The 14,036-nt window shown below is 40.7% G+C and overlaps 1 protein-coding gene across 1 annotated transcript in view; it reads left to right on the forward strand.

Annotated features, from left to right (window-relative positions):
• The window catches only part of RRN3 (RNA polymerase I transcription factor RRN3), a 600,941-nt gene that overhangs the window by 272,375 nt on the left and 314,530 nt on the right, over window positions 1-14,036 (forward strand). Inside the window, exon 9 of the mRNA XM_089657080.1 lies at window positions 5,740-5,838. Coding sequence (XP_089513206.1) covers window positions 5,740-5,838 — 99 coding nt within the window. The remainder of the gene's footprint in view (window positions 1-5,739; window positions 5,839-14,036) is intronic.

Here is a 14,036-nt window from a genome sequence, read left to right on the forward strand (position 1 = left end):
GTGGCTGCCTGTCTCCTTGAATCTCCTCCATGCTCTTGAGACTGTGTAGATAGATCCAGCAAACCTTCTGGCAATGGTACGAATTGATGTGCCATCCTTGAGGAGTTGAACTGCCTGTTCAACCTCTGTAGGGTCCAGGTATCGCCTCATGCATAGTAGTGACACTGACCCTAGCCAAATGCAAAACAAGTGAAAAACAGTCAGAACAGATGAGTAGGAAAAAACATGTCAGTGGCCTCCACCTGTAAAACCATTCCTGTTTTGGATGTAGTCTTATTGTTGCCCATCTAGTGCACCTGTTGTTAACTTCATTAACACCAAAGCAGCTGAAACTGATAAACAACCCCCTCTGCTACTTAACTGACCAGAACAGTATCCCAGGAGTTTAATTAACTTGATTCTATACTCTGATTAAAAAGTGTTCCTTTAATTTTTTTTGATCAGTGTATATGTAAAGAGCTGCGTAAAAATTGATGGTACTATATAAGCACCTGGCATAAATAAAATGAAATAGTTGTCCAGTTGAGTGTCCAGTGCACAACCTCAGGCAACCATTCTTTTTCCACACCATCACTATGGTGGAGGCATAAGAACTGTGAAACTCCCTCCTGAATGATTCCTGCTCTCTTCAGCTCTACCAGTTGCTCACATAGATCTTCCAGGTCTCCCAAATGGATCCGTTGGACTCTATCCCTGAATGGCTTGTCTTCCTGAAGGTGAGTCTGGTGTTGAGGACTTTTTGCACACCCCACTTTGAACTCTTTGAAACATATCCTGCCATCTCATAAGCGGGTCTTTGACTCTTTCTTTCCACTTGGGTGGAAGCAAAGTGTTTTGTAGGTAGAACCTGTCTATGGGAATCCCATCTTTTGCTACCCCCACCAAACCAGATAGTGAGACTGGGGCGGCTGGGGCTTGCAGTTTTACTGGTGAGTCTGTGATGTTGCAGACACTGACTGGACTCTTTCCGTGGCTTTGTTGCAAAGCTCTAGTTGATACTGCTTCTGGGATCACCTCCACCCCTGTGACAGCAGATTCAAAGGGTTGGTCCCAATTGAATTTGACTGAAAAATGAAAACAATTTGATACTGCGCTGATGGCAGATAAAAAAAAAATAAAAAAAGAATTAAGTGATCATAAATTGTAAATTATGTGTATACTGTATATATCACTTGTGAATGTGGAAATGTATATGTAGCCCTAGATTCACATAAATCATAAAACTGTGATATAAATTAATGCAATAATAAAATCAAATGCACAATATGGTCATATATAACCTAGTAAATAAACTCCCAACACAACAGTCCAAAAATTAGCTTGTTTGGCTATACTTTTCCTGTGGATCACAGGAGTGCAGTTCGTTCCAGCTAAAGTCAACTGTTGGCTAATGTCACTCACCTGGTCCGGGCTGGGGAAAGATTCTGAATTCAAAGTCGGGATCTACCCAGATCCCTAGATCGGCATCTAGTTCAGGCTGAGAGCTTATGCTAGCTATTCTCTCTCCTCCACAGCCCAGTGCTCCAGTGAGTGTTGGGAGGGGTGGGCAGAGCAGAGAGTGGTGACTCGCTGAGCATTCGTTTCAGTGGTTTCACCTGCAAGGGAGATTTAGACTCATGTCTAAATCTTCCCTTAATAGTTTTTTTATTTTTACTATTTTCTATAATTTAGTATTTTTGTGTGTTTGTGGAGGTGGCTTTGGACTGCATTGCTACCAATCACTTTGTTAATTCAGGAAAAATCAGGGGGCTGGTAGACACATTTGTGATGCTGTTCGTCTGCTGAACATTTCTGCTGTAAGTTCTTGGTCATTAAAGTGACCATAAACTTATAGCAGAGAAGGAATGTAGGCTTGCTGCTGGAAGCAGTGCTGTAGGTTCGTGCAGCAAAAGGGTTAAATCCTGTTGTGCCCGGACCTTGTTGACAGACCTGGGATCTTTACCTTTCTTTAACAATACCTGATGATCTTGTCAAGACACATCATGTATTTTTCCCCCTCATCTTGGTAGATATGCTTGAACGGGTACATGAGGTCAGTGGCCTTTTCTGTTCCTCCGAACACATCTTGCAGGATACCTAAGTAGTTATAAGCAGTACAGTCCTGTTTGTTAAGTTTCAGGTTGCGAATAGCTTCTGAGGCAGGCCCCCTTAAACTCTCGGTGACTGTCTGCTTTTTCTGGGCCTCGGGAATATCCCATTCATCTAAGGCTTGCTGCAACCATTCTTCGAAACTCTCTTCATCAGCAGACATTAGCTGTTTTCTGGAATAGGCTCCCAGTTTTTGGTATCCAGACCCAGTGTGTGTTGGGTTAATTTTTTGACACTTGGCAACAAAATCTCCCAAGGGGGCAATGAATTTCGGTCATATCATGGCTTTAGTCGCCAGTAGGGTGGCTTCTTCTGTCAGAGTTGCTTGACTTAAACTTACTGAACCTGTTGTGTTAAACTAGACCAGATGGGCCTCAACTTCTCAAGGTGGCTGTAGACTAGTCCCTCTGTAGCAGGCAGGGATCTCCCCTCTTCAATCTAGTAAGACGTAAGTGCAAGATATTCCTTGTTATAATTTCAAGTCTGCCACACACACCTTCTGACCAGGAACTAGTGCCTTCACAGTTTGGCAGATCTGCTCCTCAGTCCAGGCTTCTCGAGGGATGTCAAGCACCACACATGACTCACGGTGGGCATTTTTCTCTTCACACCACGGGGCTGCAGCAACAGGGGCAATCTTGGTGGTCTTTGGCATGTTGCTTTGGTGATTTGCTTGCAGAACAGAGGTATCCTGGACAAGGCCCCATGTGTAGTGCCACCCCCAGAGGAGCCTTTTGGCAACTTTGGGTTCTCTGTTGTGTGCCTCGACTCCAAGAACAATTTCAACCCCTCTGACACACCTGGTTGACTAAAAATTACTTCAAGCGCAGATAAACGCACAAATGTAAAATACCTTTAACATGGCTGTGGGTTACAACCAGTAAATAGACACATGCTGTTTAGTTGTAAATGCTCTTAATCTGTTGGTACAGGTTACAATAAATGGTGAATTGAACATAAATGAGCTGATAGATTATGAAATTGTCTGCTAGACAGAGAAATAACTGTTATATAGGCAAAAATGACATTTCATAACTAGGATCAGAAGGGTAAGTTAGTAAATCAACAATAAACAGTATTAGTAAACATCAAAAGCGTTATAAATGATAACATTACACTAGGTTAGAGTGCACTCTAAGGCATTTGCTGGGATGCAGTGTCTCTCAAGTGATAAATAGGAAAGCCATCGTACAGAGGAGTTGTATCCACATCTTAGATTGTGACACTGATTACAGTGGTTCTAAAGGCTGAAGGTTTTGTTACCCTAATGCATCCTTCTGCATGCAGCTCCTCCGGATCGGGAGAAAGCCACCAAGAGTGCCCCCATAGCAAGCGGCCTGCTATGATGGGTACTTAGTGGGGGGGCTCAAAATACTCAGACTGGAAACCCCAGAAGAGGATGATCGAAGCTGCTCTGTGCAATACCATTGCACAGAGCAGATAAGTATACCAGATTTGTTATTTTTAAAAAATAAAATTTGATCCTTTATAATTACTTGAAGTCAATGTTTGTCTTTTTTTTTAAAACATACAAAAAATAAATAAAGTACCTACAGTAAATATGGTATTCCTTTAACCTCCCTAGCGGTATGATTATTTCAGATTTTTGGTGCTGAAAGTGGTACCATTATTCTGCATGGAAATATGTCGTTTTTTTATTGTAGGCTGTAATATTTTGGAATAACTCACTGAAATCTGTCCGAACAAGAGTCTATTAAACATCCCGGGTATGATGAAATTTAAAACACAAAATCATAAATTATAATTTAATAAATAATCATAAAAAATAATAATATAATAATATTACATTTAATTCAATAATATAATCAAACCAAAAACACTGAAATTTGAAATATAGCGCCAAGTTCGCACATTGCTGAGCAAAGTCGCAAAATCGTTTTCAGTGTCTGATGACGAATTTCCCCACAAATCATCACTCAATTCTGCAAGTGGTTCTGATTTACTATCGCTGTTCTCTAGCTGATCTAAACCCGCTTTTGACCTAAAGGGACACTTTTTGGACGCCATGGTCTTTTCTAAGTTTCCAGGCAGAAAGAACATTCAAAATGCAGACAGGGGACAGGACAGAGCACTAGGGACAAAATGTATGTGAAATGGGTTGAAACAGCAATGTTTTACTATGTAAAATCGTTTTGAAAAAAATGAAATTTTTTTTAAGTTTTCAAATTTCCCGCCGCCGCCCGTATGTCCTGACGTCACAGGGACCGGAACACAGGCCCGGATGCCGGCATCTGCCGGAGGAGATGGCCGGGGACGCTGCTGGGGACACATCGCGGGAGCGAAGGACAAGGTAAGTGCTGCAGGGACTCCCTATGCAGCGCTGCATGGTAAGCCCGAGTGTAGTTCGGGGTTACCGCTTTTGGTACAAACATTTTACCCTGAGCTACACTCGGGAATACCGTTAGGGAGGTTAATTAAGGGAAAAGAATACAATTATGGATATTTTTGTTGCAGTAATTGTTTATAATTAAATCTGGGCAAGAGAATGATATGTTAGCCACTTGCCACCCCACCACTGGCACAGTCATGTATATATACTTTACTGCCTGCAATCGGATCTGCGGGCACGCATCCGTGCCCCTTGCCAACCCATGCAGTGATTGGACGCAGCGTGAGTTTGGCAGCTGATTTCAGCCAACAATTTTGGCCTAAGTCAGCTTATCGGCTGTGTCTAATCACACAGAGGTCAGACACAGGGAACAGCAATCTGGTTGTTTGTTCTCCCTGCAAAGTAGGGCTAATAAACAGACATACAGTAAAGTAAAAGCAGCACACATCACGCATTATTAGGCAATTACCCTTTGATTGTCCCTAGATGTTAACCCCTTTCCAGCCAGTGTAGTTAGTACAGTGACAGTGTTGAGTAGTAACAGTGCTCACTGTATTAGTGTCACTATTGATGTCAGTGTCAGTTAGTGTCCCTACCAGCCTGCGTCAGCTTGCCTGCTACACTATCACAGTCCCACTATAAGTCGCTGATCAACGCCATTACCAGTATAGTATCATAGCTGTGTAAATTCCAGTGTTTATACTATAGTTTGTAAACACTATAACGTTTGTACAAAACAGTACAGTTTTTAAGATTTTTTCTTTTATCAAAGATATGGCACAGAATTTTGATGTTTTGAATTTTTTATTGTATATTTTTTATAGTAAAGTAGAAAATGTGTTTTCCCAAATTTTTCGGTCTTTTTCATTTATATAATAAAAAATGTAAAAACCCAGTGGTTATCAAATACCACCAAAAGAAAGCTCTATTTGTGTGAAAACATGATATAAATTACATTTGCGTACAGTGTTGCATGACCAGGCAATTGCCAGTTAAAGTAGAGCAGTGCTGAAGAGCAAAAAAATGCTCCGGTCATGAAGAGGTTAAAACCTTCCAGAGTTCAAGTGGTTACTGATGTTCAGTGATAAATATAGCAATTTCAGTGGCAAATAGTGGATTATCCTTAGCAAAATATACAAACTTATATAAAATGTTAGACTACTGTGAAATATCAGTCCAGCAATTGAGTGGGTACTTTACAGAACAGACAAGTGATTAGGCTGCTTTTTTATGTGGTCTTCTCATTATGCTGTATACATGCTATGCGCTCTTGTAAGTAATCACCATTTGTTGCATTACAGGAGTGCTACGTACATAATCTTCTGAGAATCACTGTATACTTTCCAATGCTTAGGTTGGAAATTTTGGAACTTGTGACAGAGAAGCTGCTGAAAATTGATGTGAGTAGTATATATCTATATATTTCTTTCATCTTTGTATTAACCTAAGATAACACTTTTGCTGTTCTTAATATGTCTTAGATTTCTTTTGCTAACTGGCAAATATCTTAACAGAAGTAGGATTTCTCTATAGATTTACTCCTTTTTAGAATAAGCCTGATCGAATACAATCAAGTGGAACACAAGCTAAAACATTTGTCTTAGAGTGTGCAAGGTTTTGAATTTCTGTCAGGTTTTTATTGCTGTTCCATTGACCTTTTCATAAGTTACAGTGTTTGACCACTTTCCCACTGCCCTATAGCAGATATACTGCTACTGGGCGGCAGGGGTGCTCAAAGTCACGTATATATATATGATTTTGCATCCCCGGGTAGGGGGCGCATGTGAGCCCTATCGCGGCTTCGGCTGTCAATCACTGGGTCTCGGCCAGTGATCTCTTGCCGGCACATGGTGATCACTGAGCATTACCGACGGGCGGAGAGAACTGTATGTAAACAATACAGTTATTTCCCCTGTCGGCTCTTGCACACTGCTTTGTATGACTCTGCATAGCAGAGCCATACAAAGCAGCGTGCTTACAGTGGAAAGCACACACACAGCATACTGTGAAACAACACACAGCACACAGGTAACCCTTTGATCGCCCAACATGTTGTTATTAGCACTGATCACTCTTTTGGTGTCACTGTGGTTGTCAATGACACCAAGTCAATTCCCCCCAGTGTCAGAATGCCCAGCGCAGTCCTGCAGAGCCGCTTTAAGTCGTTGATCACTGCCATTACTAGTAAAAAAATAAAATAAAAAAAAAACCTAGTATATATACTGCTGTTTGTAAACGTTATAACTTTCATGTAAACCTATTCATTTACACGTATTGGGGTTTTTGTTTGCAAAGACATGTAGCCGAATACATTTTGACCTAAATTTATGATTTTTTAAAAATATTTTTACTGGACATACAGTATTTAATAGCAAAAGTCAAAAATACTGTTTTTTTTTCATTTGAGTGCAGCGTTGCACGACTGCGCAATTATCAGTTAAAGTAACGCAGCGCCGTAGCGCAAAAACATCCAAACAAAATTAAGTGATATATCAGTAGCAGCTGTTGTATAGGGCTCAGTTCACACTGCCGCGACTTGGGATTCCCAAGTCGCATGACATATGAAATCCCATGTTAGTCAATGAGAGCTGGCTCAATTAGCACTACTTAAGTTGCTCCAACTTTACGGAAGGTTCCTGTACTTCTTCAAAGCGACTTCTGTCCGACTTCTGCCCATAAACTGGAAATTGTCTTCAAGTTGTGCATCTGATCCGTTTTTGCAGTGCATTCAGCTGACAGCTGAATGTAAAGAATACCGGCAATTAAACTTTTGGGAAAAAAAGGGGACAAAATGCTTTGGGGAGGCGGGAGCCCCCCATGTTGAGGGCATGTGACCTGGTATGGTTCAGGAAAGGCTCACTGATTCCCCCTCTTTCCTGACTTGCTGGACTGCATGCTCAAAAAAGTGTATAAGGGTCTGGTATGGGTGTTGTGGGGTCGCCCATGCCATTTTTTTTTAAATTAAATTTGGTGTGGGTTTCTCCCGAAGAAACTAGTATGTATGGGGGGGGGGGGGGGGGTTGACTCCCACACGTTTTTTTTCAAATTTTTAATTGCAGGCCTTTTTTTTTTTTTTTTTTACATTCAGCTGTCAATGGGGAACGCCACTGAGAGCTGATGAGACATCGGTTGTTAAAGACATGGCGACTGGCTTGACAGCCTGCTCCTTAGCAACCAGCAATTCTTTACACAGATTCGGATCAGTCAAGCAATTTTTGACCTTTTTGAATTCCAATTGTTCCAAAAAGTTAGAATTTGTTAAGTGAAGAAGATTACTGGTAGCTGATGTTCTCATTGGCCACAGGAAAAGTTGCATGTCATGAAAGTCACTTCAAAGTCGCTTCAAGTAGCACTCAGGTCACATCAAGTCTACAGGAAGTCATGTGGAAAAGTCGCACCATAAGTCGTGTGACTTTCAGGTCGCAGTAGTGTGAACCAACACTACAGGTGACAAATCACCCCACAAAATATTTTATTTATTTATTACAGGTACTTATATAGCACCGTCAATTTAGGCAGCACTTTTACATGTATATTGTACATTCACATCAGTCCCTAACCCTCAAGGGGCGTACAATTAGGGTCCCTAACTTACATTCATACAAACACATACTAGGGCCAATTTAAACAGGGTCCAATTAACCTACCAGCATTTCTTTGAAGTGTGGGAGGAAACCGGAGTACCCAGAGGAAACCCACGCAGGCACAGGGCATGTGAAGCAATCTCCAGGCAGGTGATGCCATGGTTGGGATTCAAACAAACGACTCTAGTACTGCCAGGCAAAAGTGGTAACCATTTAGCCACTGTGCTGCCTCATATATAACATAGTTTTTGATCAGTACTATATTGTCTTTGTTTATGCATGTTACTATATGTCTTCCCTCTTTGTTAAGAAATATTTTTATATCTTTCAAAAATAATGCTTTTATTTTAACCCCTCCCTGCCCACCCTGGCATCCCTTTGTTTCTCATCTTCTGTATCTGGCATTTGCCTAGACATGAAATACACCTCCAAAAATAATTGTACCAAAAAGTATTTTAATGTGGGGAAGCAGTTAGTTTCCAGCAGACATTTTAGGGCAACCTACAAGTGATGGCTCCTAAGTTATTTCATTTATTTCTCTAAGGGTTTGTTTACACTTACTTTGACTTTAACACAAATTAACCACTTGCTCTCCTGAGGATTTACCCCCCTTAATGACCAGGCCTCTTTTTGCTTCTCGGCGCTGCACTAATTCAACTGATAATTGCGTGGTCATGCAATGCTGTACCCAAACGAAATTTACGTCCTTTTTTTCACACAAATAGAGCTTTTTTTGGTGGCATTTGATCACCTGTGCGCTTTTTTATTTTTTGCGCTACAAACAAAAAAAGACCAAACATTTTGAAGAAAAAAGATATTTTTTACTTTCGGCTCTAAAAAAATATATAGTAAACTCCAAAGTGAGTTATAAATTTAGGCCAAAATGCATTCTGCTACATGTTTTTGGTAAAACAAAATCCCAATAAGTGTATATTGATTGCTTTGTGTGAAATCTATAGCATCTACAAACTATGGTATAAATATTGCAATTTACGCAATTTTTTTGCTATACAGCACTGCACTAGTTTAACTGACAATTGCGAGGTCATGCAATACGGTACATAAATGACATTTATGTCCTTTTTTTCACAGAAATAGAGCTTTATTTTGGTGGTATTTTATCACCTGTGCGCTTTTTATTTTTGGCACTATAAGCAAAAAAATTTTGTGAAAAAAAAATATTTTTGAAAAAAACAATATTTTCTCATTTCTGTCATAAAAAATATCCAAAAAAACTAAAATTTCGTCATAACTTTAGGCCAAAATGTATTCTGCTACATGTTTTTGGTTAAAAAAAATCCCAAAAAGTGTATATTGATTGCTTTGTGTGAAAGTTATAGCGTCTACAAACTATGGTATAGATAATGGAATTTACACAGCTTTTCCTTTGACTGCTCATCACATTTCATGAGGTGATAAAATACCAGGACAGTACAAACACCCCCAAATGACCCTTTTTCGGAAAGTAGACACCCTAAGCTATCTGCTAAGAGGCATATCGAGTCCATGGAAGATTTATTTTTTTTTCCACAAATTTCTGGAAAATGACAAAAACTTTTTTTTTTTTTTTTTGCACACACAAAGTTGTCATTTAAATTATATATTTCTCACACAAGTCATGGGTATATGTAGAATTACACCCCAAAATACATTCTGCTACTTCTACCGAGTATGGGGATACCACATGTGTAAGACTTTTTGGGAGCCTAGCCACATACAGGAGCCTGAAATCCAATGACCACTTTGAAAGCCTGAAGGTGCGTAACTTCCTCACTACCTATCACAGTTCCAGAGGCCCTGAAATGCCAGGATAGCACCAAACCCCCCCAAATTACCCCTTTTTGGAAAGTAGACACCCAAAGGAATTTAAGAAGAGGCATGATGAGTATTTTGCAGATCTCATTTTTTCTCACAAGGTTTTGAAATATAAAAAAAGAAAAGAAAAAATGTTTTTTTTTCTTAAATTTTCAAAAACTTGTGGCAAAAAACGAGATCTGCAAAATACCCACCATGCTTCTGATCAAATTCCTTGGGGTGTCTACTTTTCAAAAAGGGGTCATTTGGGGGGGGGGGGGTTTGGTGCTATCCTGGCATTTCAGGGCCTCCGAAACTGTGATAGGTAGTCAGGAAGTGTAATGAGGAAATAAAGCCCTTTAAAAGCCTGATGGTGCTTATTGGATTTTGGGGTCCTGTATTTGGCTAGACTGCCAAAACGTCTCTCATATGTGGTACCCCCATACTTGGGAGAAGTAGCAGAATGTATTCTGGGGAGTAATTCCACATATACTCATGGCATGTGTGAGCAATAAATCATTTAATTGACAATTTTGTGTAAATAAAAAAAAAAAAAAAAAATTTTGTTTGTCATTTTCCAAAAATTTGTGGTAAAAAAATTAATTCTTCTATTGATTCAAAATGCCTCTCAGCAAATAGGTTGGGGTGTCTACTTTCCAAAAAGGGGTCGTTTTGGTGGGTGGGGGCATTTTATGCCCAGCATTAGAAGTTTATGCCATACATCACTCACTCTTCTAACCACCTGAAGACCAAGCCTTTTCTGACACTTTTTGTTCACATGAAAAAAATCTGTATATTTTGCTAGGAAATTAATTTAAACCCCAAAAATTATATATTTTTTTAAAGCAAACACCCTACTGAATAAAATAGTGGGTGCTGCAATTTTTTATGTCACATAGTACTCGCGCAGCGATATTTCAAACGCATTTTTTTTTTAAAGTACACTTTGTTTAACTTTTAATGCACAATAACACTAAATATTGGCCAATAATTTGGTTAAATATAAAAGATGATGGTATGCCGAGTAAATAGATACCAAACATGACATGCTTTAAAACTGCGCGCAATGGCGACAAACTGCATACGTTTTTCATATCCATAGGCAATGTTTTAAAAGCCTTTACAAGCTACCATTTTAGATTTACAGAGGAGGTCTAGTGTTAGAATTACTGCCCTTGATCTGACGTTCATGGCGATACCTCACATGCATGGTGCAACCGGTGTTTCCATACTGGCACAGGATCAATGCTCACGAACGCAGATGTGCACGTGCGCAGGGGAGCGAGGGTACTTTTTTTTTTTTTTTTAAGTTATTTTGATTTTTTTTATTATTTTTACACTGTCCCTTCATTTTTTTTTTTTTGATCACTTTTAATGCTATTACAGGGAATGCAAATATCCCCTATAACTTCAATGGGCATTGTCATATATTCTTTTTTGAGATACCTGGGTTCTATCAGACTCTAGATATCTCCTCTGCCCTTACATTATCTAATCAAACCAAGATCGGTGTGATCAGATGCTTTCCCAATTTACAAATGGAGCTGTTTATATCCTGTGAAACTGAAGTGATGAAATGCTCGTAGCTTCCGATTTCTTAGGTTATAGAGATGATTGACACCATTCTGGTCTCCAATCAGCTCTATGGCAGCGGCGGAGGGGGGGCATTTTCTCCCACTGCTTGTAAAAGCAATTCTGCAGCTAATTAGCCACTAGGATTGCTAGCCGATCACCGGCTTAAAAAAACGATACCAAGATGATGCCTGTAGCTGTATGCATCATCTTGGTATAACCATTCAAAGTCCAGTGATGTACCAGTACCTCGGTTTACGAATTTAATTAATTCTGCAGGACATTTCATATAGTGAAAAATTTGTGAACCGAAACACAGTTTCCCATAGGAATGCATTGAAAACCAATTAATCCGTTCAGAAGGTTAGAAAAACAGTAAACGCTACTAAAATACAGCTTGTTATTTTATTAACTCATGCAGTATTTTAGTAGTGACAACCATGTGTTAATATTGCAATGTAAAAAAATGTTTAATTTAAGGTAATTCACTCAACTGTCAGGTGCCAGTTTGCAAATGTAATTACCGGTTTGTTTTTTTTTCACTTCACTATACAGGGGACAAACATAAAACATTTAATGTGAAAATGGATTAATGTAGCTTAACGTGTAATAAACTGTCTAAATATCAATCAATTGACTTGAAACTTTGCACAGCCCAAGTTCTCAATATCCCAAACATGTCCTAGAAGATTCATAGATTTCAGCCTTGCACAAAAACAATGGGGGACATTAAGCTTGTTTTTTGGGGAGCTTAATGTGGCTTAACGTACAAAAAAGATTACTATTGTTTACCAATCTCCCCCAAACGTCACAAAATAGAAGACTATATCTATGGCAACATATTCTGAAAATTTCAGATCATTTGGTAAATCACACCAAAATTTATTCACATTAGGCTATATTTTACAGTGCTAAAACATTTAATGTGAACAGCTTAATGTAAAGAGAGCTTAACGTACCACAATGTGCCTAAATCTCAATCAAACATGTCCTAGAAGTTTCATAGATTTTGGCCTTCCACAAAAAAAAATGGGGGACATTAAGCTGTTTTTTTGGGGAGCTTAATGTGGCTTAACTAAAGCTTAGTTTACCAATCTCCTCCAAACTTCACACATTAGAAGACTCTACATCATGGGTACTGAATTAAAATTCATGTAGGTCCGGTGTTTAATACTTTCTTTCTGCAGAGGTCCGAATCTCATTTTTCTTCTATGACTCAGGTCTTTAACGTCACAGCCCCTTTTCAATTAATGTCCTCAGTCTCCCTTTTCCAATCACACCCCTCTTTACATTGCAACCCCCTTTCACAGCAGAGCCCCCAACATTACAGCCACGCTTACATCACATCCCCCCTTGCAATCATAGACCCCTCCCTCACATCGCAGTCGCCTTTGCAATCACAACCCCCCACATCACAGCTCACCCCCTCTTGACATCACAGCCGCCCTCCTCACATCACAAACCCTTCATATCACAGCTCCCCTTTCACATTACAGCCACCCATATCACATCACAGCCCGCCCATAATACAGCTCCCCTATTTTACATCACAGCCCGCCATATCACAGCTCCACATCTCGCATCAAAGCTCCCCCTTCTCACATCACAGCCTGGCATATCACAGCTCCCACTTTCGCATCACAGCTTCCCCTTCTCACATCACAGCCCCCCATACCACAGCTTCTCCCTCTCACATTATTGCCCCCCTCTCACAAACCTTTATATCACAGTGCCCCCCATTCTCATCACAGCCCCTTATATCACGGCTCCCCATTCTCACATCACAGCCCCCTATATCACATCACAGCCCCCATATCACAGATTCTCCCTATCACTTCACAGCTCCCCAAGTATTACAATTCCCTTCTCTCACAGCCACTCACATCAGAGCTCACAGCTCCCCCCTCTCACTTCCCAGTCCCCCATATCACAGCTCCCTCTCTGACATCCCAGCCCCCCCATAATCTTCCCCTAGCTTAACTCAGTGTTGTGGAGGGAGAGGAGAGTGGCAGGGTAGACTTTTCTTCTGGGTGCGCACACCTGCTGCTGCCACTAGGCTCCGTGCCTCCCGCCCTCCTCCTTACTGTGGATTCAGTGGTGGACGAGTGCATTGGGGGGAAGAGGTTGGGCATACTCCCTTTCCTCCAGCCCACTCTGCTGTGACTTCAACAGCGGTGGCAGGTGAGTGAATGTGGTGGGGAGGGGATTCGGGTCCTTCTTGCTGCGGGTTCAGTGGTGACAAGTGTATTTGGGGGGAGGGGTTGGGCAGCTGCTGCTCCCCCTGTAGACCTTCCAATCCTTCCGCCCGCTCTGCTGCAGTGGGCAGGTGTATGGGGGGGGGGGGGGTCCAGGTCCCTGTCCACCTTGCCATTTCTCCCACCCTCTGCAGGACAGTAATCCTTAACATCTGCAGTGGTGGGAGGAGAGGAGTCCGCTCAGGCTGCTGGGTGGTGCGGCCGAGGTCCGGACTGAACTATCACTTGGTCTGTGTACGGACCGCAGTCTGCCATTTTAGTGAAGCCTGCTCTACATGTACCAGCAAATTGTGAATATTTCAGGTTGTTTCATAAAACATGACAAAAGTTATTCAGATGTAATTATTTTTGTTTTCAAAATTAATGTAAACAGCTTATTGTAAAAATAGCTTT

Source organism: Staurois parvus, unplaced genomic scaffold (genome assembly GCF_062004578.1).
Source record: "Staurois parvus isolate SC_StPar_1 unplaced genomic scaffold, SC_StPar_1.0 ptg000962l, whole genome shotgun sequence".
Taxonomy (NCBI): Eukaryota; Metazoa; Chordata; class Amphibia; order Anura; family Ranidae; genus Staurois; species Staurois parvus.